We start from the raw sequence: 27,527 nt of genomic DNA on the forward strand, positions 1-27,527 counted from the left end.
CAACAACTGCAACCAAGCGTTTGCGATAACGTGCAATGAGGCTTTTACAGCGTCCTGGAGGAATTTTGGCCCACTCATCTTTGCAGAATAGTCCTAATTCAGTTACATTAGAGGGTTTTCGAGCATGAACGGCCTTTTTAAGGTCATACCACAACATCTCAATAGGATTCAGGTCAGGACTTTGGCTAGGCCACTCCAAAGTCTTCATTTTGTTTTTCTTCAGCCATTCGGTGATGGACTTGCTGGTGTGTTTAGGATCATTGTCCTGCTGCAGAACCCAAGTTCGTTTCAGCTTGAGTACACAAACAGATGGTCGGACATTCTCCTTCAGGATCTCTTGGTAGACAGCAGAATTCATAGTTCCTTTTATCACGGCAAGTCTTCCAGGTCCTGAAGCAGCAAAACAGCCCCAGACCATCACACTACCACCACCATATTTTACTGTTGGTATAATGTTCTTTTTATGAAATGCAGTGTTCCTTCTACGCCAGATATACTTGGACACACACCTTCCAAAGAGTTCCACTTTTGTCTCATCAGTCCACAGAATGTTGTCCCAAAAGTCTTGGGGATCATCAAGATGTGTTGTGGAGAAATTGAGATGAGCTTTGATGTTCTTTTTGCTCAGCAGTGGTTTTCTCCTTGGAACTCTGCCATGCAGGCCATTTTTTCCCAGTCTTTTCCTGATGGTGGAGGCATAAACGCTGACCTTAACTGAGGCAAGTGAGGCCTGCAGTTCCTTGGACGTTGTTGTGGGGTCTTTTGTGACCTCTTGGATGAGTCGTCGCTGCGCTCTTGGGGTAATTTTGGGCGGCCGGCCACTCCTGGGAAGGTTCACCACTGTTCCATGTCTTCGCCATTTGTGGATAATGGCTCTCACTGTGGTTCGCTGGATTCCCAAAGCTTTGGAAATGGCTTTATAACCCTTTCCAGACTGATAGATCTCAATTACTTTCTTTCTCAATTGTTCCTGAATTTCTTTGGGTCTCGGCATGATGTGTAGCTTTTAAGGATCTTCTGGTGGACCTTACTGTGTCAAGCAGCTCCTATTTAAGTGATGCCTTGATTGTGAACAGGTGTGGCAATAATCAGGCCTGGGTGTGGCTATAGAAATTGAACTCAGGTGTGGACAACCACAGTTATAGTATGTTTTAACAAGGGGGGCAATCACTTTTTCACACAGGGCCATAATGGTTTGGATTTTTTTTCACCTTTAATAATAAACACCTTCATTTACAAATTGCATTTTGTGTTTACTTGTGTTGTCCTTGACTATTGTTTAAATTGGTTTGATGTTCCCAAACACTTAAGTGTGACAAACATGCAAAGGAACAGGAAATGAGGAAGGGGGCAAACACTTTTTCACACCACTGTATACAGATAGATACATAGATAGAATAGATCAGGGGTGCCCAACCTTTTGAGGAGCGAGGGCCACTTTATCGACTTGGTAACCGGTCGCAAGCCACAATGAGTGTAAAGAGGGGATGGCAGGTCTGTGTCCACGCTGTATGTGTAGAGCAAACACGGACGCAACCCGTTCTACCCTAAGGGTCCTCTGATCTACCCAGACAGAAGGGGACAGATCCACTTCTGTTTTTTTTTTTTTTTTAAGGAGCTCGGACTGCAGATAAGTGGGTGTAAACGGACACAAGTCCGTTTACATCTGCAGCTCTATAGAGTTGACAGGAGAGTCGGTTTGAGTCCACCTGAAAAACAGACAGGCGGACCTGATTGGTTCGATGTGTCCGCCATAATGTCACAGTCACAATAAAAATTGCTGATCACCGCCATTACTGGTAAAACAAAAAAAAATTAATAAAAATGCCATAAAACTAAACCCTATTTTGTAAACGCTTTAACCTTTGCGCAAACGCTTATTGCGATTTTTTTTTGTACCAAAAATATGTAGAAGAATGCGTATTGGCTTAAACTCAGGAAAATAATTATATATATATATATATATATTATATTATATTATATATATATATATATATATATATTGTCAAAATTGGTGCTTTTTATTTGTTTATAGCGCAAAAAATAAAACCCGCAGGGGTGATCAAATACCACCAAAAGAAAGCTCTATTTGTGGGAAAAAATGACGTCAATTTTGTTTGAGAGCCACGTTGCACGACCGCGCAATTGTCAGTTAAAGTGATGCAGTGCCGAATCGCAAAAAGTGCTCTGGTCTTTGGCCACAAAAATGGTCCGGGGCTTAAGTGGTTAAAGGAACTTTTTTTTTCTTAAAGGGACTTTTTTTTTGTGACTGGCTTTGGGGCTGCACCCATGAGCCACTGTACAATATCCTTTCTTCGATCACAGGGAAATCACACCCATCCAAGCCCCCAGAAGTTGAACCTTCACGTCTGGATATTGAGCGGCAGAAGCTCCAGTTACCAGGATGTTATCTAGACCTGTGTGACTAGAACGGTTATCTCAACTCTGCTCAAGGCACACAAGCCCACAAACTTCATGTATGACAGTCTGGAACAAATATAGATCTTTTGCCACCGGCAAAAGCTTCAATATCAATATGCCCTTCTCTTACAAACTTCTAGATTTCCTTCAAGCAGGCCTAGACTTGGGTCTACAACTAAGTACCTGAAAAGCACAAGTGGAAGCAATTTCTGCTTCAACCCAGCAACAGGTGGGCAGAGGACCCACTGGTGGTATAATTTTTTAAAGCAGTCAAGAACATACATCCACCTGTCAGACAGGCCTTCCCCCGCCTGGGACCTCTCCATTCTTCTAGAAGCCTTGTCCAACAAACCATTTGTTCCTTCAGAAACCACGTCACTATGGAACCTAACACTGAAACTATTATTTTTAGTCGCAGTAGCATCTGGCAGAAGGGTAAAAGAGCTTCAAGCTTTAGGAATGGATGAAAACCACATCGTCTTCTACCTGGACAGCACGGAACTTAGGACAGTTTGTGGGTTTGTCCCCAAAGTGTCTTCCTCTACCAGCCTCTCTGAACCCTGGACTCTACCAGACTTTTCCAAGCAAGAATCGGAATCCCTTCACGAACTTGATATAACAGTTATTCTGAGACACTACCTCCCCAGCCATGGCCACCTTCAGGAGCTCACCCAATTTATTATCCCTAGGGGAAAAAAACAAGGGCAACAAAGTGACGGCCAGGAAAATCGCATCATGGATAATAAAGTTGATCCAGAAGTCATACAGGGCAAAGGGTCTGGAACCACACACTTTGAAAAAAGCTCATTCCACCAGGTCGGTTTCTGCCTCTTGGGTGGCAAGAGCAAACGGATCAGTTGAAACCATCTGCAGAGCAGCCTCTTGGTCATCTCAACACATGTTCATGAAACACTACAGGGTAGATCCAGGAGCTCTCTCATCTGTTGATTTTGGCAGACCAGCCATCAAGGCAGCATTATCTAAAGCTAAGCGGTGCACTCTCTTCTAAATTAATTATTTTCTAAGCATGATTCCACCCATCTAGCTAGTTATTTGTCATGAGTATACTGCCGTGAAGACACCAGGAAAATAGAAAATTGTATCATACTTAGCGTAATTTTATTTTCCTGGAGCCTATCCGTGGCAGCACACAAAGCCACCCACAGCATGCTATATTAAGTAGGAATGCTGGGGGGGGGGGGGGGTCTCTAACTCTCTCTATTAAAGATATTCACTGATCCTGAGGGAGGAGCCAAGGCGGAGCTTGTCATGGCTATGCTGCCATGGACAGGCACCAGGAAAAGAAAATTATGCTAAGTATGATACAATTTTTTCTTTTTTTTTTTCTTTTGGATAGAGCGGGGGGTTTAACCCCTGTCAGGTAATTTTTCGCCATGTGTGTCCCATTGCAGAGATTTCACTTCCTTGGGGACCCCCAAGTCACCACAACTAGTGTCCCCATTATTACTTTTCTGGGGACAACCCAACATTTGGGATTTTTGCTTTACTTTCACCTTCAATGATAATGGTAAACATGATAGAGGGAGTGAATCCCCCTAATGGGAGCACAGACTTTCTAATCCCTCTCCACTCCATCCAAAACTAAAAAAAAAAAAAAAAAAGCCTTTATACTTTAATTCAACAAGGCTACTCATTTACACTTAGCTAGTTTAGGAGATATTTAGAGTACCTATAGAGAAGCCTTATTAAAGGCTTCCCTATAGGTACAAATATTACAGGTAGGTTTACAACCACTTTAAAGGAGACGTTAAGCCTAAGCTTGTTTGGCTGGGCTTCTCCTATGGGTCACAGGAATGGAATTCGTTTTGCATTTCTATGACCCATTTCCTGCTGACATCACAGGAATTAATCCAGGTACCGTGTTATTACGACAATGGAAGTCTGGATCCGCAAGGTGTCTGGGCTGATGCCAGTCTAGCCGAGCCTCTGAGAGCCTGAGACGGCCGCTCCCGCCCCTCTTCAGCTCAGTGCTCCAGTGAGCATGGAGGAGCAGAGCAGAGAGCTGCTGATGGACAGTCAGTAGCTCTCTGCTCGGGGAGCTGTGAGAACTGAACGGTCTGCGATGTTCGATAGCTCGGTTCTCAGTGCAGAGGCAGCATCGAACCGATGCTGCATCCAGCTAGGTAAGTATAATGGAGGAAAAAACGAACAAAACCATACTTCTCCTTTAAACATCCCCACTCTAGGAAAAAGAAGCTCAATCTGTGTAGCCGTTCCTCATAACTGAGGTCTTCCAGCCCCCTTATTAGCTTTCTTGCCTTTCTCTGAACTCTCTTCAGTTCCATCACATCCTTCCTGAGGACTACTGACCAGAACTGGACAGCATAGTCAATATGTAGCCATACCGGAGTTTTGTAAAGTGGTAGAATTATAGATTTATCTCTTAAATAAATCCATTTTAATGCATACTAACATTCTGCTAGCCTTGCTTGCTGCAAGCTTGGCACTGCAAGCTATCACTGATAGGGTCAATAACTAGGACCCCCAAATCCTTTTCCACCCTTGATTTCCCCAGGGGTTCTCCCCTAGCATGTAGTTTGCATTCATATTTTCAACCAAGTGCATTTTATTTATCAATATTAAAGCTCATTTGCCATGTAGTTGTCCACCTCTCCAATTTGTTGAGGTCTTCTTTTGAGGTTTCCATAATATGCTGTGAAGTTATTACCCTGCTTAGCTTCGTATCATCAGCAAATACTGAGATTGAACTATTTAGACCACGCTCTATATCATTTATGAACAGGGTAAACAGAATTTGCCCCAGGACAGAGCCCTGGGTCACTACACTCAACTAATTTCCATTCAGAAAATACGCAGTTTATCATTCAATTTCTTTGAATGAATGGACTTTGACAAAAAACACATACACTGTTAGCATTTCACACATTAGAGAAAAACTTTCTATTCTTTGACTTTTTTCGTCATTGCGGTCAAAAATGAACATTCATTTACCCCACTAATGATTAAAAGAAATAGCAAAACTAACAAATATTTCTACAACGTTCTTACTGCTATTTGATATCTTCAAAAACAAAGCAGTAAAATACACCAAAAATGGTCTACTGTTTCTCTACATTTTCCAAGTTGCTATTAGTAGTTTTTTTTTTCTACAGTCTAAAAACAAAACAAAAAACAACAAAATACTCCAAAAGGAATCATGTTGTATGTTATTGTTATTTTATTTTTTTTTGTATTTTTTTTTTAAATCACAGCTGTATGATTTACATATAAGGTAAATTAAATAAATTAAATATCACCAAAAAAAAGTGATTTTTTTTTTAAACACTACTTTGTCCTTATTCATTGTTTTTCCTCTTTTAGGTTCATTTTTATTTAACCCATTCACACTATCATGTGTTGTCATGCTGCATGGATAGGGCAGCCTATTCTTTCAATGGGCTGTCTTACGTGCAACTAATGTGGCAAAGTAGCTTATGCACCATTTTGAGTTCCATGTGTTAAAGTGGTTGTATACCCTTTTTTGTAACTTTTACCTACAGGAAAGCCTATAATAAGGCTTACCTGTAGGTAAAAAAAATATCTCCTAAACCTGTACGGTTTAGGAGATATTCCCCTCGGTATGCGCCGCTGACTGCAGCGGCGCATGCGCACGAGGGGATTCTCGGCCTGAAAATCCGGCAGTGGCCGGCGGCCGGAAAGAAATCTCCCGCGCGCATTGCGCGGGAGTGACGATATCGCGGCTCCGGCCACTCACAGCGCCGGAGCCGCGATACCCGGAAGAAACGCCGAGGGAGCATGTCAGCTCCCTCGGCGTGGATCGTGCCAGATGTCGGGGCCTCGTTCTAAGGTAAGTATTTGATAATGAGCTAGTATGCGGTGCATACTAGCTCATTTTGCCTTTTGCTTTGCAGGTGTTAAAAAAATAAATAAAAAATAGCGGGTTTACTACAGCTTTAACTATGTGTTTGGCGTGCTTTTTATGTTCGAAAAAACACGTGTCTACTTACCACATTTGGGGGTGTTATTAACAATCAGTGGCACATCAACAGCACAATTTTGTTGTGCGTTTTCATAAATGCACGCATTCATGAAGCGCTATAGGGTGAGGCTTTTAGGACAACAGAAATAGTGGGCAACTTTGCACTTTTAACCCTAGTCCATGCTTGTGCTACTGTCTCTCTTTTTGCTTGTTTTTTATGCAGCTCATCATCACACATTATGTGACTAAAGAAAAAGGTAACCTAAAAATACCTCACAATATGAGAAACATTTAAAACAATGATTAAAAATTTGTATTTGAGATTATTATGGCAATAGCAAAGGACAGAAAAGGGAAGATGTGCCTTAAGCTATGTTATAAGTACAGAGATCGGGATCCTTTCTGAAACGACTTTCTTGCTGCAAGAAGCTTGTTCCCCACCCAGCATACATATACTGTATCTACATACTGGACCAGAAGTGGTTATACATTGGCAGTACAATTGATCCTAGTACAATTATTTTTTAGAGCCAGCAATTGGCTTTTTTGTAAAAGTAATCAGAAGAACTCTATAGCCGCCTAATCAATTTTACAACATCTGTTCCCTCCCTTCCCTCTGTGACAAATGAAGCTAAAAGCTACAAGAATCTTGCCACCTCTAGTTTCACTGTGTTGACATCTTTGACCAACATTGACATCTTTGATATCAATTTACGTGCTGCAATAACATATTTTATATTTTACAAAAAAAATGGGTATTATATTGTGTTTGTGTGCACTAAATACTCCAGGGCTTCTGCTTTCAAAAAATATATAATGTTTTGAGTAATTTTATGGCAAAAAAAAATGCAGATTTTAACAATTATGTGAAAAATGTCCTACCCTTAAACAAAAAAAAAATCCATGTGTTAAAGCTTACTAGTATTTAGATGTGGTAGCTGCACTAGTTTTTGAGCTTCAAAGCTTCTTTTCTTTTTACTTGGTAATTCTACAAATCACAATCTTCATGTCCTAGGATGGATATGCTAACTCAGTGTGGCTGACATTCATGATGGACTTCAAACAGGTCATCCTTTCTTTATCTCAATTACAAACTAATAATTACAAAAGTTTAAATAACCTTGTTTGTGCTTTCAGTTCATGCTACTGGAGTGGCAAGAATGGTATTTCTGCCAAAGAACAACAGGTATTTCCATTATTTGCTGAAAATATATTCAACTTTTGTTTTCAGTTAAGGTATCTTAAGTTGCTCACTTTTTTTCTACTTTTACCATGAACTGGAATCATAAAAAATGAGCTGAATTTATTCAAATGTGACTAATATCTCTGTAAATGTAGGTTTCCGAGTAAATTAATGTTAAATCAGCATAAGAGCTAGGGTTCTCGACTTACCTACAAGTTCACCATTAGTTTTTCATCTAGTAATTGTGTACAGCACCTATCCACCAAATTTGGTAATTAATGTGTTGATTGTGATAAAAAATGCCTGCTTGAGATACAGAAACACCCACTGCATGTTAACTGCTGCCTTTCACAAACACCACTCTGTGCTGGAAATGTGCATGATGGGTAAAAGTTACTTTTAACACAATAAATGCTGGACTATATAATACATGAAACAACTGAAATTAGATTCCCGTGCAAACACTTGCACTAAGGTTTGGTTCACACCAGATGCAGTCCAGTGCATTTGTATTCTGCATTAAAAATAAATGGTGCACCGAAATGAAAATGTTGGTGCCACAACAGAAACAGAACATTCAGGATGCACTTGGCCGAAAACTGAAACGATCCGTTTAAAAAAAAAGTTTTTAAATTTAATTAATGTGGCTGGTGTTTTTGCATTGAAGTCAATGGGATGTGATATTGCATTTACTTGGGGGCAGCATGCCATTATTGGCACCTTTTTTCTTCTATCAGCAAAACACGAATATCCTGATCTTCGACCAATAGTTTTCAGTGGCCAATACATAACTGCATTCCTGTTAAAAACGCAAGGACAGTGTTTAACATGGATTCAGATGGCCCTAGTTCACACCAGTGCAGTGTGTTCCAGTGCAGTCAAAAGTAGAACATATTGCATTTTTTCCTGTATGGAACATTTCGGGAATGGCAAAATGCATAAAAAATGCACCAGGATGCACACGTCCCCATTTGAGAAGAAGAAAAAAAGAGGGGGAAAAGCACACTGGAATGCATCAAAAACGCGCTAGAATGCATCAAAAATGTGCACACAGAAATGCATCCAGGATGTTGAAATTGTGCTGTGGACCGGTTCAAAGTAGGCTGTCACCGTTGACCCTTTCTGCAAATGGACATAGACTTTGCCCAAAATAGGTTTCCATGTGCTGTGATACACTGCACCTTGTAAAGAAATGATTGCAACCTAAATCAAGTACTATCTGGGTATTAAACTGACCTGTACAAGCTGTGGTAAGTAATCCAAAAGCTCTGAATCAGATATGGAATCAATCCACTGCACAGCTGTACGTCGCACTTCTTGATCTGGAAATCTAATAAAAGAAAAAAAAAAAAAAAGGGAGGGAGGGAGGGGTTTAAACAATTAAAATGTTTGCAAATATGAATTGTCTTTATTCTGTATTAGTGCTAACACAGCTGAGTGTGTTTTAACATTTCTCTCTATCCACATATAAAAATTGCTGGATTTTTCACTAACAATATTATTAATAAGTTGAAGACAATACAAATGTTCAGCTGCTTGGCATGTACAATGACAAAAGATATATGCATTCATGCATTAGAATATGGGTGTCACCAATGTTTAAATTGCAGGGTGCCAGTCATGCAGTAAGAGGGCCACATATATCAGCCCTCAAATTTTCCACTCGCCTACTCGCATTTTGTGAGTGTAAAATGAGGGCTGAAGAGGAGCTGGGCTGGGGGGGCGGGGGGGGGGTTTGGAGAACTGACGGTGGGCAGGGTTGATCGGGAGCCTTTCTGCCATCAATCGCCCAGGGGGGAAGAAAGTATGGAGGAAGAGGAGAGCCGCTGGATGAGAGATAGACAGGACGAGGGTCCAATGCTGGGATGCATTCTGTCTATCACAGGCGCGGGGTTAGGAGGAGGGGGGCTGTGTGTGAAAGCGAGCAGAGCAAAGGCAATTGTAATGTAAGCTGTTCCAGCATGCTATCCCACTCTGTGATCCCGTGGCTTTCCTCTTCGTTCAGTCATGACTCAGCCATCCTCTCTCATCCTCTGCCCAGGCGAGGCTGCAATGGTGGGCACAGTAAGGCTGCAATGATGGGCACAGTGTGCAATGGTGGGCAGAGTTGAGGCTGCAATGGTGGGCACATGTGAGGCTGTGCTGAGGGGCACTGATAAAGTTGTTGCTAATATTTTTTATTTTTTTTAAACTTAATTCTGCATAAAACATGCATAAAAAATGTAATTTCACAAGATAATTTATGGGGGCATGTTTAGGAGCGGAATTGGGGGCGGGGGAGGGTAGGGGCTGGGTGGGGCAACTGGTGGCGAGCCCTGACATATATATTGCTAACAGCAGCCACTTTTGTGTGCAAAGCTACTCAAAGCATGCAGTGAAACTCCCCAAACCTCCCACATCATACACTGCAACACATGTTCCTCAGAGGCCAATAGAAAGGCATGTTTTGTGGCACAAGGTAAAGAGATTAACAAAACATTAGCAGAATCTGAAGCAGTTGTGCATTGTTAAACTTTGAAAATGAAAGATAGAAGGCTACTGGTTGCCATGTATGCTACAGATAATGTCTGGCAAAGACTTTGGAAATTCCCGTCTATACATCTATCCCATTCCCACTAGGGAGAGCTGGCTTTTTGGGATAGGTTTTCTTGATCATGTGGTCAATGTGATTGGCTATCACAGTGATTATGTGATCAGCAAACCTGAAAACTATGGGTATTGTTAGCATCTTCAGGTGTCTGCAGTTCTAAGAATCCTGAAAGCTACAGAAAAGTGAATATCAACCAGAACTTGTATGGTTTTGCCATGGCAGGTTTTTATTGCTGTCTGTGCACCCACTGGGAGACCACCCCTGACTTTGAAAATATTTCCTCAAACTTATCAGGGGTGGGAGGTGAAGTAAACAGCCACAAAAACATGACAGGGATTTTAACATTTACCACAACTGAAAAAAGGTTGGATCTAGATAAATTTAACATACCGGAAGTGGTGGTGAGTGGAGTGCCTAGTTCACTAGCAATTACCTACACACAAAACCTTTTTATCCTTTCTAAAGGAATGGTTGGTTACACAGCTGTAAATATAAATACCTTTCTTTTCCACTGTAACTGGGATAAATCTAGCAGCAAGGGAGATTCGTAACAATTTTATGAAAGAAGAAGATGATCAAATTTTTATAGATGCATTTTAGCTCATGCATAATTAAAACTAGATAATCAATTTAACTAGAATATATAACAAAAGGAATTAGCAGTGCTATCACATACGTGGCATGAAGCAGTCCCAGAGCATCTTGATGTTTCATTTGAGTCCAATTGTCCAGTAAGCCATATATATCTGGCAAGCATGCCCATTGCCAGCTAGGTGCACTGGCCAGCACCAAGGGAAGAGAGCTGCATTCAGAATAGCAGTAATAGCGCATTTCCCACAGTCGTTTTTTATCCACATCTGTCAGCCTAGAATATAACAAAAGCAATACAATGTGACTGATTATATAATAGTAACTGTAGACAAGTGACGGAAACAAACAGTTTATTGTTTTTTTTTTTTTACAGCACAATTAATGCAAACTTTCACAATCAGTCCACATGCTGAACCAACCCACAACACATACAGGTGCATCTCAAAAAAATTTGATTATCAAAAAGTTAATTTTAGTTATTAAATTCAAAAAGTAAAACTCGTATATTACATAGATTCATTAAACACAGACTGATCTATTTCAAACAGTACTTTCTTAATGTTGATGATTATGGCTTACAGCGAGTGAAAACACAAAATTCAGTATCTCAGAAAATTAGAACATTGTGAAAAAGTTCAATATTGTAGACTCATGGTGTCTCACTCTAATCAACTAATTACCTCAAAACACTTGTTGGGCCCCTTTCACATGGGTCTGTCCGTATTTAGCATCTGCTTGCTCAGCGGGGATCGCTCCGTTGACAAGTCCATCTATGGGGGGGGATCGGATGATTATGGAACATCTGTCCATTTCCATCTGATCAGATCCGCCAGACGGATGGAAAAAAGGGTTTGCATCCATCTGGATTTTGCGGAGTGGATCGGATGTGAGCGGACATGTCACCACTGAAATCTGTCGCTCCATAGAGCTGTATGGAGCGACCGTTCTGATCCGCCTAAAAAACTGACAGGCGGATCTGAACGGTCCGCATGTGTGTAACATGGTAAACAGTACAGTGACAACATTACAGCGTTAGCATGCAAAACATAACTCGATTTGGGTTCCAGGATCAAAAGTATGCATCAAAGAATGAGAGGCAACTGGCCTCTGGAAATAAACCACCAAATCCAAAATCTGAACCTTATCCTAGGTTCACACTGGACTCACACCAGGCCACATAACCCCTCCAAGTCCTATGATAAAGGCTTTCTGGTAAAGAAATGGGCGTTTAACGATGGCCTTCTGATATACAGTATACAATATCAAAATGTACACAAATTATTCATATAAAAAAGGCAAGCTCTAAGTAAAATCTGACTGCTACCTCTATATTTGATTTTACATATGCGGGCTTGTTATTGCCCATTGGATGTTATATATTTTTCTTTTCAAATGGTTTTCATTGAACAATGAGAACATAAAAAAAAAGAATAATACAGTTCAATTTTGGTCATACAAATGCAACATGGTAAACAGTACAGTGACAACATTACAGCGTTAGCATGCAAAACATAACTCGATTTGGGTTCCAGGATCAAAACAGATCTTATCAAGAACAGCTATTAGCTGAAGTAAGAAGGTCTTAATATGCTCAAGCAGAGTGTCCAGAGAGGAAGAAGAGTTATCGTCCCTTGTTATTTCATTGACAGCGATCTTGGAGACATCCCTTAGGGAACTTGTACTGTCTTACTGGATTTTACGTATTAAAGAAAGGAGAAGTATAAAGGAAGTGTAGAGAGAATGGGCAAGAGAAGTGAATAAAGGAAGGGAATAGAGAATATCTTTTTAAAGAAACTTTTGTGATAATTTTTTTTTATATGAATAAGCTGTGTACATTTTGATGATATTAGGTACCGGTAAGTAGAATTCCGCACTTAGGTACGAGTGTGGCTGCTGCCTCCCCTGAAAACCCCACTGGGGAAGTGATTGATAAAATATACATATAATGGGGTGAAATTCGCTTATATATGCCACATATCGACAAATCCTTTAATAAATGTGCATGTAAATATACATATAAATTGCTGGTAAAATTAAATAATGATATTGACATGTGAAAAAGGCAAAATAAATGCATATACAGAATAGAAGGTAGGTAGCTTTCCAAAGTGATATATATAATGTCTTTATAAGTGACTTTCAAAAGTGATTTGTGCTGAATTCGGCCTAACAGATGTGGCATCAGCTGAACAGGAGGAAAAACAAAATTAGAAAGAACCAGTCTCATTGCGTCACTAGGCCATTTACTCCTAGCATTTGTGGATCACTGTTTCTGGAGATAAACTTTTTCCAGCTTCACATTGAATCTAGGCTAGCAGATCTACTCATGAGTCCCACAACGTTGACAAATCGCACTGAACACCTTGGGATGAAGTGACCACTCCTCTGAAGCCAACTGCCAACGGCTGACAAAAGTCTGCCTGCCAATTCTCCAAACCCAGAACACAACTGGAACATGATATTCTGCCCAAACCAGATTGTGATCCACCTCCATCTGGACAGTCTGACCCCTGGTTCCACCGTGTTGATTAATGTATGCCACTGCCGTGGCATTGTCCGACTGGACTCTGATTGGAAATATCTGGAGCCATCTTGTCCAGTAAGCTAGAGCAAGCACAAACTGCCCAAAGCTCCACAATTTTAATATTCAAACTTTTCCTGGCCCTGTCCAGCTCTCCTAGAATCTCCTCCATGCTCTTCAGACTGTGCTGGGAACCACAGCAAACCTTCTGGTAATGGCACATATTGATGGGCCATCCTGGAGGAGCTGGACTGCCTGTGCAACCTCTATAGGATCCAGGTATCCCCTCATGCCACCAGTAATGACACTGACCCTAGCCAAATGCAAAACTAGTGAAAAACAGTCAGAAAAGATAAGTAGGGGAAAAAAATGTCAGTTGCCTCCACCTATAAAACCATTGCTCATTGTTGCCCATCTAGTGCACCAAAGTGGCTGAAATGGATTAACAACCCCCTCTGCTACTTAACTGACGTGATCAATATCCTAGTAGTTTAATTGACTTGATGCTATATTTTGATTAAAAAGTGTTCCTTTAATTTTTTTGAGCAGTGTTCATTAATAAATTTGATGTTAAAAATGAAAAAGATATTGATTAACCTTAGAAATGGTAAACAGCTCCACAGATGCAGTAAACGGTTTGTTTCTTAATAAATGATTACAATACTAATGCTTTTTTGTTAATCAAATTACATGACCTTGCTTGGGCTTTGGTGCTTGAACACATTTTCCAGAGTGTACAAATGGTCCTTATGCCACAGTTTGGACTTTTCTTCCTTCTGTTATTAACAGTAAAAATTTCTTGTGTTCTTTTCAGTACATGGCTGAACTGCATATGTGCCGTGTCCCCATTTCCCTTCTGCTTGTAGCAGAAACATCTGTCAACATATCCACACCCGTCTGTTTTTTATCGATTTGAGCATTATTCCAGCATCAGTCCCGGACCAGACATTTTGTGTAGGGCCCTCGTGCTTCCATTTTTAAAGGCTGGGCACATTTTTGGAGCCTATCTGTAAGTACCAGACCCCTTGCTCCCTATTAGTTCCCCTCTTTTGGGTATGATTTAATAACAGATATTTTTTATACTCATTTATAGCCTATATTTGCATCAAACTTATGACGAATGGTCGTGAGCCATGAAACACATAGATTTTATAGGGTGCACAGACAAGTTTGGTTCATATTCACAATTTATGTATCATCTACATTATGCCATTTTTGTAAATGTGTATCTGTAATTTTATCTGTCAGTCTTTTTGCATATGGTAACCATATAACCAGAATATACATTATATGAATTTTAGTTAATATGATTGTTTTATATATACATGTGATTTAATAAAAAAAACATTTACACCTTATGCATGGTTTATAGCATTGACATCCCACATTTAAAGTCTTACTCTATTCTTCATTTTGTATAAATGTTCAATAGGGATGGAGATTTGTCATTGTGGATATGTCAGGTCACATTCTTCTTAATTACAATATCTTTTTATTATAATATTCTTAATAATTTGAGCCTTTTTAAAGGGGTTGTAAAGTCAGAAAGTTTTTAACTTAATGCATTAAAATAAAAACCTTCTGTGTGGAGCAGCCACCCCAGCACCCCCTAATACTTACCTGAGCTCCGTCTCTCCAGCGATGTCAAGTGCCTCGGCTGTCCAGGGCACTACTTTAGATTGGCTGAGACAAAGCAGCAGCGGCATTGGCTCCCGCTGCTGTCAAAGTCACTTAGCCAATCAGGAGAGGGGGTTAGGCCGAACCGGGCTCCGTTTCTCAATGGACACAGGGAGCTGTGACTCGACTTGACAAGCTGCTTGCTGTGAAGGCACTCGACAAGAGGGAGGGGCTGGGAGAGACTAAGAGGGACCTAAGAAGAGGAGGATCTGAGCTGCCCTGTGCAAAACCACTACACAGGGCAGGTAACTATGTTTATTTTTAGAGAAAAAAAAAACACAAGACTTTACAATCACTTTAAGTAATCTGTTAAAAATGAAGGTTATTTTATATGGTATTACAGCATAGTAAAATTATTAGAAGGTTTTACAATGCACCCACCAGTATAAGGACTCCTTTTGCATTGCTTCTTGCAGTTGACTCCTATCTTTCTCAGGTAAATTGGATATTTCGTATCTGGGGCTGAAGGCTTTACTTTCCGGTTTTGAGAATTTTACATCAAAAGCAGAAGTAGGAAAATCGATCTGCAGAGGATCAGAGAATAGGAAAACAGACTTTAAAGAAATGTTGTTGTCAACCACAAACTTCCTTATCTAACACAGCTAAAATCCCAAAAAGTCTAACATCTAGATATTTTATGAGTATCAGCAGTTACTAAAGAATGTTTAACTGCCTGAGAAGAAAAACAAAACAAAAAAAAACAGATAATGTTCTTCGATCACAAATCTCAGCTAAGGCTTTTTTAGGTTTCTATTTAACAAAATTATACCTCCACAAAAGCTTAAGGCTCAAAAATGCTGAAAAATGCAGAATAGATGCTGCTTTCAGTGTTTTTTGGTGTTTTTTTTCAGATAGAGCGTTTTTAAAGCTGAAAAACTCCTCTCAAAACCCACTAGTTCTTGGGGTTTTTCCCAGCCAGAAAACGCCCCTGCCGAAAACTGCTGATAACAGCCTATGTGTGCATGGATACACAGGTTAACATGCTGGGGAGTTTATTGGCTGCAAAAAAATGTCTGAAGCCAAAAACAGCAACTGTAAAAAGTCCAGTGTGCATGAGGCCTTATAGTCACATGTATCTGGTATACCACAGTGGGCTTAGTGGTTAGCACTTCTACCTTAGCATTAGGGTCCTTGTTTTAAAACCCAACCAGGACACTACCTGCATGGGGTTTGCATGTTTACTCTGATTGCGAGAGTTTCCTTCCAAGCTCCAAAAAACAGGCTGGTAGTTTAACAGATCCCATGGATGTAAGAGAGTTAATTACTGGCTATATAAATACCTCTAATAAATAAAACATATGAATGGTTTGGTCCTTGTGTCAGACACATAACAATTAAGTGTCAGGACACCTAATTGATGTCAATACACCCATGCATATGCACAATCAGCAGAGGGAGTGTTGTGAATCGCTTATGGATCTCTAGGGAAGTGAACCTGATGGGAAACTTCAGATTCTGACACCAGTTTCTGTGTTTCTTTCACTTACGCTGTACTTTACAAATTAATGTGCCAATGCCTTGTTCCGTGTCCATGATCCAAAACTGGACAAGCTGTCAAAAGCACCGAAACCCTACATAGGTGGGGTATGGAATCAGGTGTTTAGCTGGCTAAAGTAATGTTTAAATACACTGTCTGCCAAATCAAATCTGGGGTAAACACAAAAATTGCACTGCCATGCTCTTAATGATATTTTAGATGAGAAGCTGAACAGCTAAATTACTTGGCAGAAAAGTATCTAACAAGCTGCCAGTCTAATATCCAAAACAAAAAAGTAAATGATGATGAAGTTAAACCTTCCTAGAGAGTTAAAATACTTATCAGCATGTCTACTCTAGCTAATCAGATTGATCATCATTTAGTGAACCATTGTCATTCCTTTCTTCTTCTCCGTTTATGAGTTCTATTGGCAATCGGTAGGGACCTTGGCTCTCCAGCTGTTTTGAGACTACAAGTCCCATGAGACATTGCAAGACTCCTAGAGGCAGAGGCATGATGGGATTTGTAGTTTCAAAACAGCTGGAGAACCGAGGTTCCATACCCTGATGGATGGGCAGAACGCTACACTCCATAGACACTATGTAGGCTAGCTCTTTTGAACTATAGATCTGATCCCACCTGCCGAGGGCATCTCAATTTAGGTGCGCATTTTTAGGGTATGCAGTTACACACCATATTAGCTGTACCACAGCACAGGATAATGGAATGCCTTCCCAGTGCAAGAGCTGATGGCGTGGCTTCTTAACTGTTGACTTATACATTATGACTATGGGGGGGAATCCTTGGGAATTTGCAGCCTGTGTACTTCACAAAACATCTGCACCTCAATGCCTCTAGGTCTGCCACCTTGTGGGTTACAGTGACTATACACTTACAGAAGGTGTTCCCCACTCAGGAGATCTCAATGGACAATTTAACTGAGGTTGTGGGCAGTGTTGCCACCTTTTCTTCAAGCCAAATCCAAACACTTTAGCGCCACAGTAATGTTTATTTTTTTTGTAGTACACAAAACAAATGAAAAACTAAAAGGTGTGCGATTGTGGCATTAAGACTTAATGACACCACTGTACACCTGAAATGCAAAAATGTCCACCTAGGGCAGCAGTAATAAATTAAAATTCAAGGAGGTCCATTGTTCTATTAGAATATAAAATAAAAGTAGGCTAATCACATCCATATTTCAAGTAGAGTCAGAGTCCACCCTTACATCAGGCGTCCCCATCAGAGTCACCCCTTACATCAGGTGCCCCATCAGAGCCCCCTCTTACATTAGGTGGCCCCATCAGTGTCCCTCTACACATCACAGTCTCCCATCACATCAGGTGCCCCAGGTGTCCATCCACACAGAACTGTCACCCCATTCCTTTCAACCTGTACTCACAGATTATAAACTGTACACAAGGCAGCTCCCTTCTTCCTCTCTCCAGTCTCCAGACTGTCTTCACTCCCATGCAGTGCCACGCTAATGCCGTGTACACACAATCAGACTATCCGGCGGACTTAGTCTGATGGACAAACCGCCATAAAGTCCGCTGGACTGTCCGAACGAGTGGACCTGCCCACACACGTGACTTTTCCGGTGGACTAGGTCCCGCGGACTATCCGCCATACTTTTTAAATGAACAGACTTGCCCACACACACACACGGAGGAAAGTCCGTTCATTTTGAGCGCGGCTCCAGGTAGCCGGGACCAGTGAAGGAAGCGTCACTGGCCCCATCACCTAGTATGGAGTTAAAGGGGAAGCCCTACGCCGAAAAAACGGCCCCCCAGGTCCATATCAGACCCTTATCCGAGCACGCAACCCAGTCAGGAAAGGGGGTGGGGACGAGCGAGCGCCGTATTGTCCGGCAGACATAGTTTGGTGCAAAACTACTTTCTTAGTCCGCTGGACTTTCGGGTAAAAAAAAGTCAGCCGGAGCCCACACACAGACTTTTCCACCTGATTGTTTGATCGTGTGTACGCGGCATTAGGGTGAGAAAGGCTGGGAGGGGGCAGAGTACAGATGTAGATCACTCCACCAGCACTTGCGGGACCTGCAGCCGGAACTATAGAAGCTGCATCGTCAAATGCAGCTCCCGTCTGGGTTACTCCGTGGCTATGGTCCTAGTTACCTCTCTGCTCAATCCTCCCACTTGCAGCACACAGCTGTTTTTGACGGCCGGACCCGACCCCAGGCAGTGTTGGTGACTCAGTTACACAGATACATGTTGCAGGCAGTCATCACAAAATAAAATGTGTGAAACACAGAGAGGACAGGGATAAATAGAGTGTGCCTGGGCACACCCGGCACAACATGTGGGGTGTGGCCTATGTGGCCACTACTCTATACTCAAACTATTAGATCTCTCTGTGCAGCCTTTGATACTGTTGACCATCCCTTCCTCCTCAAAAAACGTCACACTCTTAGCCTTAAAGTGGATGTAATCCCGATTTTTTTTTTATGTCATAATGTAGAGAATACGATTTCCTATCATTTGGGCCCAGTCTTGTCACACGGAGTTACTCGAGCCCTGAGCAATCGTCTTTAATGCCGCGTACACACGACCGGACTTTGACAGCAAAGGTCCGATGGAACTAGTCCGTCAGGCAATTCGATCGCGTGTGGGCTCCATCGGACCTTTGCTTCCAAAAAAATGGCGGACTTCAGAAATAGAACATGTTTAAAATTTTTCTACCGGAACTCCGCTGGACCGAGAAATCCGTTCGTGTATGCTCTAGTCCGATGGACAAAAATGGACACTAAGGCCGCACACACACGCGGGGACTGTTCGCTCAACTTTGTCCGCTGAACAGTGTTTCGGCGGACAGTCCGCTCGTGTGTGGCCTTAAGCGGACAGTTTCAGCGGACAGTCTGACGAACAAAGTTTTTCGGAAATTCCGAAAAACTGTCCGCTGAAACTTGGTTTGAGCGGACAGTCCGCCCGTGTGTAGGCTTGTTGGTCAAACTAAGTCTCGCGCATGCTCAGAAAGAATTTACACGCCGAAGGTTGCATTGCAGTGTATAGGACATCGTTTTCTAGTCCCGTCGTACGTGCCGTTCACGTCATCGCGCACGGTTTCAGCGGACTGTTCGTTCGTCGTGTGTGGGCAAGTCCGTCCATGCTAATTTTGAGCGGACTGTCCGCTGAAACTGTTTGACGAACAAAGTTGAGCGAACAGTCCCCGCGTGTGTACGCGGCCTAAGGCAGCTATTGGCTACTGGCTATGAACTTCCTTATTCTAGTCCGGTCGTACGTCATCACATTCAAATCCGTCTGACTTTGGTGTGATTGTGTGTGCACAAGTCCGTTCATTCGTAATATTGACAAAGTCTCTAAAACTTTGTCAAAACCTCCCCCTTGTTGTGAGTGACAGGTTATATACATATCTCATGCACTAGCCTGAGACAGGCACATCCTGTGTACAAAGTTCACAATTAAGATCCCCCCTCCCCTCCAGCTCTCCCAGGATTGGCTACCTTTACTGTGTTTTGACTGGATGTTTCTCATCATCGGATGTGATCCTCCTGTATGCTGCAGTGAACAGCGAAAATAATATAAACAGACAAGTGATTTAGGGGAGCTGTATGTAGTCAGAGCTGGGCAGAGTAGAACATCCAGTGATCTGATGATTGTTATAGTGCAGTGTGTCTGAGGTCACCTGATCACAGTTGCAACATTCCTTTCCATCACTAGGATTTGTTATGTGGGGGAGGGGTGGATTTCACACTTTTTTTAAATTACACCCAGTAAGGTTGAATGAGCTTAGGGCCAGTTCACACCAGTGTGCTGTACGAGATCACATGTGATTCCCACCGCACTGCAGTGCAAATCACATGCGATGTCCATGCAGTGCTATTTCAGCCATACAGATAGTATGGATGATATTGCACTGCATTCCAACCAAACTCGCACAGGACCCTTTTTTTGGTCCGCACCAGAATCGCATGGGTGTTCACACCTATGCGATCTGATTCATGTCCTGTCAGATCGCAGTGCGATATGCGAGCTGAAATGGGGGTGTCATTAACATTGTATGACACTCTCCAGCAGTTCGCATATGGCAGTGTGAACTGCTGTGCGAGTCGGATTCAATGTGCGAACCCGCAGTGGAATCGCATTTGAGACAGACAAAGGGACAGAGGACAGATTCCTCAGTCCTTTCTTTGCACAGAAGGTGAATCCTCCATTCACCTTCTGTGCAAAGAAAGGACTGAGGAATCTGTCCTCTGTCCCTTTGTCTGTCTCAAATGCGATTCCACTGCGGGTTCGCACATTGAATCCGACTCGCACAGCAGTTCACACAGGAGACAGTGGCTCCTCTCCATTCATACACTGAGCAGAGTAACACACAGGTTACTCTGCTCAGTTATCACAGGACACAGAGCAATCGGTAACGAATGCTCTATGTCCCATTCAGAACCACCCCCTTTCTCCGCTCTCCATCCTGATAGATACCCCGCGCCCCCCTCCCTCGCAGCCAGCGGGAGAGGAGAGAAAAGCCGGCGGCTGCGGGTGATGAGGGGGGGAAGAATACACAGCGGGGGACAAAGGGAGGGGGCAGATGATGAATGCACGGCGGGGAGAACGAGTGGGGGCATAGGATGAATGCATGGCGGGGGGAATGGGGGGGGCAGAGGATGAATGCACGGGGGGGGGGGGGGGGGACGAGTGACAGGGGGCCGTGAGCGTGCTCTGTGTTTACCCAGAACACGCTCTGCCTTTCCTGCACACTCTGGCCAAGGGGAGTGTAGAGGTGGGTGGGGAGTCTGCTGACATCACGACTCCGCCCACCGAGCGCCAAACAACAGACCCACCCACTGTATCTGGACTTTTTTGGGGTTTCAAACAGCTAAAGGGGGGACATTTGACAGATAAGGATACATGCAGGAGGCATGTATATCCTTATAGATCACCGCTATGGCAGTAGTTTAGAATTGATGAGAGTGGGTTTACATCCACTTTAAAGACTCTGCTCTCTCCTCTTTCTCCTCCAACCTATCACAGTGCTCCTTTAGTGTTACCTATAACAATTTCCTTCTCTCCACTTCCTCTTTCTGTAGAAATACCTCAAGGTTTTGTCCTTGGACCCCTCCTCTTATCCATTTACACCTCCTCCCTTGGTCAATTAATAAACTCCCATGGCTTCCAGTAACTTCTCTATGGTAACGACACATAAATCTATCTCTCTACTCCTCACCTCACTCCTTCAGTCTCCTCTCACATTACTAACCGACATATCAGCATGGATGTCACACCACTTCCTCAAACTCAATCTTTCTAAAACTGAGTTCATCATTTTTTCTCCGGCCCGTGCCCCCTCCCCTGACTTCTCCAACAAGATCAATAATACAACCATCAGTACCTCCCCTCATACCAGGGTGCTAGGTGTAATCCTGTACTCTGATCTGTCCTTTCAGCATCAAATCGCTGTCCAAATCTTGCAGACTTCACCTCTGTAAAATCTGCAAAATATGCCCCTTTGTAACCACTGAGCAACTCATTCACTCCCTTGTTATCTCTCACTTTGACTATTCTAACTCCCTCCTGGGCTACCTCTCCGCAAGCTATCCCCTCTTCAGACTTTCATGAATGCTAATGCCAGACTCATCCACTTTAGCAACCGTTCAGTCTCCGCCACTCCTCTCTGCCAATACCAACACTGGCTTCCCATTGCCCAAAGAATAAAATTCAAAACACAAACAACTTACAAAACAATTTAAAACTCTGCCCTAAGGTACATCACCAATCTAATCTCCAAATACCACCAAAACCATCCTCTCCGCTCCTTTCCGACCTTCTGCTCTCTAGATCCTTTGTCTTCTCCTCCCATGCTAATCTCTGGAACTCCTTCCTCTGGAACTCACTAACTCAATATGTCAGGTTATCTCCTACTCTGTCCACTTTTAGGAGATCCTTGAAAAATCATCTCTTCAGGGAGGCCTATACGGACTTCAGCTAACAACCAAATCTTTGACTTACCTTATCAGTTAATCCCTCACAGTTACTAACTTTTGTTTTACCAGCCCCTCCCTATTTGATTGTAAGCTTGAAGGAGCAGAGCCCTCCTAACCCTTTTGTATTGAATTGTATTGTTGTTGTATTGTCTCCCTCTATATGGTAAAGCACTGCCCAAACTGTTGGCGCTATATAAATCTTGCATAATAATAATATATGTTAACTGCTATTATATACAGTATTTCCATTTGTGATATTCTACATATTTACCTTGCATATGGTCTTCCTATTTTGTATATACATTAGCTGTGGTGAAGCGACATGCTTCATCATATAGGAGATGCTAGCCTGTTATTGCAGATGATTGCTCCTCCAGGAGGTATTCCACACTGGGTGGTGCTAAGTAGGCCGCAAAATAGGTAGTTCACTGTTTTTGTCCGACCCCCCCATTCTGGTGTGAGTGCATTTGAGGTTTGGTTATATGTAAGAAGACAATGTTGTCTTTGGGTGGCAGTGGTGAAAGAAGACAAAATTAGCAAAACAGCAAGAAGCATACCCAGAAGCTAGCTTTCTTAAAAGACTTAATCACCAGGGCCAGATGAGTTACACCCAAAAGTCCTCAAAGAACTTAGCCAGGTCATTGCTAGACCATTATTTCTAATCTTTAAGGACAGCTTACTGACCAGAATGGCCCCAGTGGACTGGCAAATAGCCAACGTGGTGCCAATATTCAAAAAAGAGCAGAGATACATATCAGAAAACTACAGGCCAGTTAGCCTTACATCAATAGTTTGCAAATTATTGGAGGAGATAATGGACCATATCCAACCATTTGCTGATTAAAATGGTGTCATCAGCAATGGTTTATGAAAGATCATTCTTGTCGGATCAACCTGTTAAAATTCTATGAGGAAGTGAGCTGTAATCTGGATAAAGGAAGGCCTGTGGATGTAGTATCTAAATTTCACCAAAGCATTTGACACAGTACCCCATAAACACCTAATTTACAAACTGAGGTCTGTTGGCAATGAGGATAATGGATGTACATGTATAGTAAATAGGTTACAGGGGTGCACCAAAGAGTGGTGATAAATAGCGTAGCTTCTGAATGTTCTGGAGTTGTGAGCGGGGCCAAGCTACAGCAAGCAATGCCAGCAGCCTACTGGCATGCATTAACCAGTTTCTGACCATCGCACGCCGATCTGGTGGTTGGATTCATTAGAGGACCGGTCAGTCCCCAGGGCCAGTTCAATGATTTATAGTCTGGACCTGGTGATCTCTCCTAACGAATGGAAACCTTCCCCTGTCTGCATAAGTGTAAACACAGACCACCAACACTACACTAACACCAGTACACACAAGTACAATTGTGACCCCCCCGATCCCACTCCCCAGTTAACCCCTTCACTCCCTGTCACTGTGTCACTAAATTTCAGTTTTCAGATTTTTCACTGATCACTGCAGTGGTGTCATTTGTGACATAAATAAGATTTGGGTAGTTAGTGGTAGGCCCTGTTAGATCTAGTTTGACCCCTTGGTCACCCCCCAGTTAACCCTTCCACCCCCTGTTACCAGTGTCACTAATCTATCACCGTATTTGTATCACTGGTGACGCTAGTTGGCCAGTTAGTTGATTCGTTTCACCGTCAAGGTTTTTATAGCGTCAGGTACCCCTATATATTACCCAATAAAGATTTTAACCCACGATTGACTTCTAGTTAACCCTCCCCCCCCTTGTCACCAGTGATTACAATATTAATGTTACGGGTGAGGCTGGTTAGTTTGTTATAGCATCAGGGCACCCGCTGTTTATTACCCATTCAAGGTTTAACCCCCTGATCGCCTGGCAGATGATATCAGTTTTTAGCATCAGTCAGGGTCTGTGTCGGCCCAGGCAGCATCAGATTAGTGCCAGTAGGGCTAATACCCACACGCACCATACACTTCCCTTAGTAGTATAGTATCTAAATGGATCGATATCTGATCAGATCTATACTAGCGTCTCCAGCAGTTAAGGGTTCCAAAAATGCAGTGTTAGTGGGATCAGCCCAGATATATGCTAGCACCTGAGTTTAGCCCCTCCGCACAGCCCAGCCCACTCAAGTGCCATATCAATCGATCACTGTCATTTAAAATAACACAACACACATAACTGCAGCGTTTGCAGAGTCAGGCCTGATCCCTGTGAACGGCAACAAGTTTTTTTTAGGTAGCGTTTGAATCAGCCGCTGACAGTTGGAAGCACTTTTTCCTGTGAGTCTCACTAGTGTACCAGTAAATTTAAAGAACAAAATGCCAAATCGAAGGTACACTTATGACACATTCATAAGGTACTCTTATGACACACTCTCACGGCAGCCCGTTGCCTGATAGCCCTTCACTGGAAAAGCCAAACGGCTTAAACTATGGAAGCCCTTTACTCCAGGATAAAGGACACAGAACTAATGGAAAAAATGACTGCCAGAATACGGGACAGGCTGGAGGAATTCAATCTGGTTTGGGGGAGATGGCGGGTGCTGGAGGACTAAGGGCGCACCAAGTTAAGTATGACGACATGGATCTCTGGCTTTCTCTTTCTCATTTCTTTTATGTCTTCTTCCTGTTAACTTTGTTTATTTACACGGTGGACTCTTGCTGCTATGTTTTAAATGTGTTGCATAGGCCTTATGGTGGTATTTACCGGGCCTCTCGGGTCTGGGGGCGGGCGGGTGACTTCATGTGTCTCCTGAGTCCCCCACTCGGCCAACCAACTTATTAAAATTTGATGTACGCGTCCGAGACCCGTTACCACATATGGCTTGTACATCCCTGACCTTGCAAAGCTTTGTAATTCCATTGTCACTACCGTATTTCTGTACTGCTTATTTACCTATGCAACTACTGAAAATAAATAAAACTTTATTTGAAAAAAAAAAAAATGAACGCACCCCTGTCCCCGTGTGCTCATGTGCAGAAGCGAACGTATACATAAATCCCACCCACATATGAAAACGGTGTTCACATGTGGGGTATGGCTGTGAACGTTAGTGCGAGAGCAATAATTTTGGCACTAGACCTCCTCTGTAACTCAAAACATGTAACCAGTAAAAAAACTGTTAAAGCGTCACCTATGCATATTTTTAAATAGCAAAGTTTGGCGCCATTCCAAGAGTGTGCATTTTTGAAGGGTGACATGTTAGGTATCCATTTGCTCGGTGTAGCTTCATGTTTCACATTATGCAAACACAGTGGGCTAACTTTACTGGGTTTTTTTTAAGGCACAAATCTATTTTTCCAATAAAAACGCATTAGAAAGATTGCTGCGCAAATACCGTGCGAGATAAGTTGCAACGACCGCCATTGTATCCTCTAGGGCCTTTGCTAAAAAAAAAAAAATAGGATTTTTAAAACAGCTTACCTGTAAAATCCTTTTCTTTGATGTACATCAGGGGACACAGCTCATAGTAATAACTATGTGGGGTTATATCGGACTATCAGGTGCTGGACACTGGCACGCCCCTTAAGGCATGAACTTCCCCCATATAACCCCTCCCACTACTGGGAGTCCTCAGTTTTGTAGCCAAGCAATCAAATTGTAGAAGAAGAAGAAGGGAGGGACCTCTGTGTCCCCTGATGTACATCAAAGAAAATGATTTTACAGGTAAGCCACTTTAAAAATCCTTATTTTCTTTTCTTACATCAGGGGACACAGCTCCATAGTACCCTGTTTCCCCTAAAATAAGACCTAGCATGAGTGTCAGTGATGGCTGAAATATAAGCCCTACCCCCCAAATAAACCCCATCCTCTTTCCCCAAAAATAAGCCCTACCCTGAGAATAAGACATAGAAGGACTTTAACTAGGGCTTATTTGGGGGGTAGGGCTTATATTGCAGCCATCGTCGACAATCACGCTAGGACTTATTTTAGGGGAAACCGGGTAATAACTATGTGGGATGTCCCATAGCAATGGCAACTGAAGGGGGGGGGGGGGACAGAAATCAAGGAAAAAGGAGGCCAGAGGACTCATACTGTAGCCTACAGTGCATGCTGTACCCAAAGGCAAACTCCTCATGACCTTTAATATCGTTTTGAAAAAAAAAAATCGGATAAACGTCTGAACCAAAGACCAATGTTGCGGGCTTACAGATGTGAGCCATAGAGGCCTGATGATGCATCACCCAAGAGGCACTAATCACCCTGGATGAATGTGCTTTTAACCACTTTCAGACCGGACCATTTTGCTGGTAAATGACCAGAGGTCTTTTTACAATTTGGCACTGCGCTGCTTTAACTGGTAATTGCGCGGTCATGCAATGTTGTACCCAAACAAAATTTGCGTCCTTTTCTTCCCACAAATAGCGCTTTCTTTTGATGGTATTTGATTGCCTCTGCGATTTTTATTTTTTGCGATATAAACGTAAAAAGACCGCAAATTTTGAAAAAAAATGATATTTTCTACTTTTTGTTATTAGAAAAATCCAATAAACTCAATTTTAGTCATACATTTAGGCCAAAATGTATTCAGCCACATGTCTTTGGTAAAAAAAAAGTCAATAATTGTATATTTATTGGTTTGCGCAAAAGTTGTCACATCTACAAACTAAGGTACGTTTTCTGGAATTTACGCAGCTTTTAGTTTACGACTGCCTATCTCATTTCTTGAGGTGCTAAAATGGCAGGGCAGTACAAAACCCCCCCAAATGACCCCATTTTGGAAAGTAGACACCCTAAGGAAATTGATAAGTGGCATGTTGAGCCCATTGAATATTTTATTTTTTTGCCTCAAGCGATTGAATAATGACAAAAAAAATTTTTTTTTTTTTTTTTTTACACAAAGTTGTCACTAAATGATATATTGCTCACACATGCTGTGGGCATATGTGAAATGACACCCCAAAATAAATTCTGCTGCTTCTCCTGAGTACGGGGATACCACATATGTGGGACTTTTTGGGAGCCTAGCCGCGTACGGGGCCCCGAAAACCAAGAACCGCCTTCAGGTTTTCTAAGGGCGTAAATATTTGACTTCACTCCTCACTACCTATTACAGTTTTGAAGGCCATAAAATGCCAAGATGGCACAAAACCCCCACAAATGACCCCATTTTAGAAAGTAGACACCCCAAGCTATTTGCTGAGAGGCATTTTGAGTCCATGGAATATTTTA

The 27,527-nt window shown here is 42.3% G+C and overlaps 1 protein-coding gene across 2 annotated transcripts in view; it reads right to left on the reverse strand.

Annotated features, from left to right (window-relative positions):
- Positions 1-27,527, reverse strand: part of PIK3C2B (phosphatidylinositol-4-phosphate 3-kinase catalytic subunit type 2 beta) — a 935,041-nt gene that overhangs the window by 337,341 nt on the left and 570,173 nt on the right. For both annotated transcript variants that reach the window (XR_013274472.1, XM_077481256.1), the window contains exons 15-17: positions 15,326-15,468; positions 10,832-11,020; positions 8,802-8,895 (exon numbers count right to left, since the gene is read on the reverse strand). Coding sequence is in view for 1 of the 2 variants with exons in the window: in XM_077481256.1 (XP_077337382.1) it covers positions 8,802-8,895; positions 10,832-11,020; positions 15,326-15,468 (426 nt within the window). In the remaining variant the exon portion in view is untranslated. The remainder of the gene's footprint in view (positions 1-8,801; positions 8,896-10,831; positions 11,021-15,325; positions 15,469-27,527) is intronic.

Source organism: Lithobates pipiens, unplaced genomic scaffold (genome assembly GCF_037356315.1).
Source record: "Lithobates pipiens isolate NorthernLeopardFrog02 unplaced genomic scaffold, aLitPip1_a1.2 Scaffold_16, whole genome shotgun sequence".
Classification (NCBI taxonomy): Eukaryota; Metazoa; Chordata; class Amphibia; order Anura; family Ranidae; genus Lithobates; species Lithobates pipiens.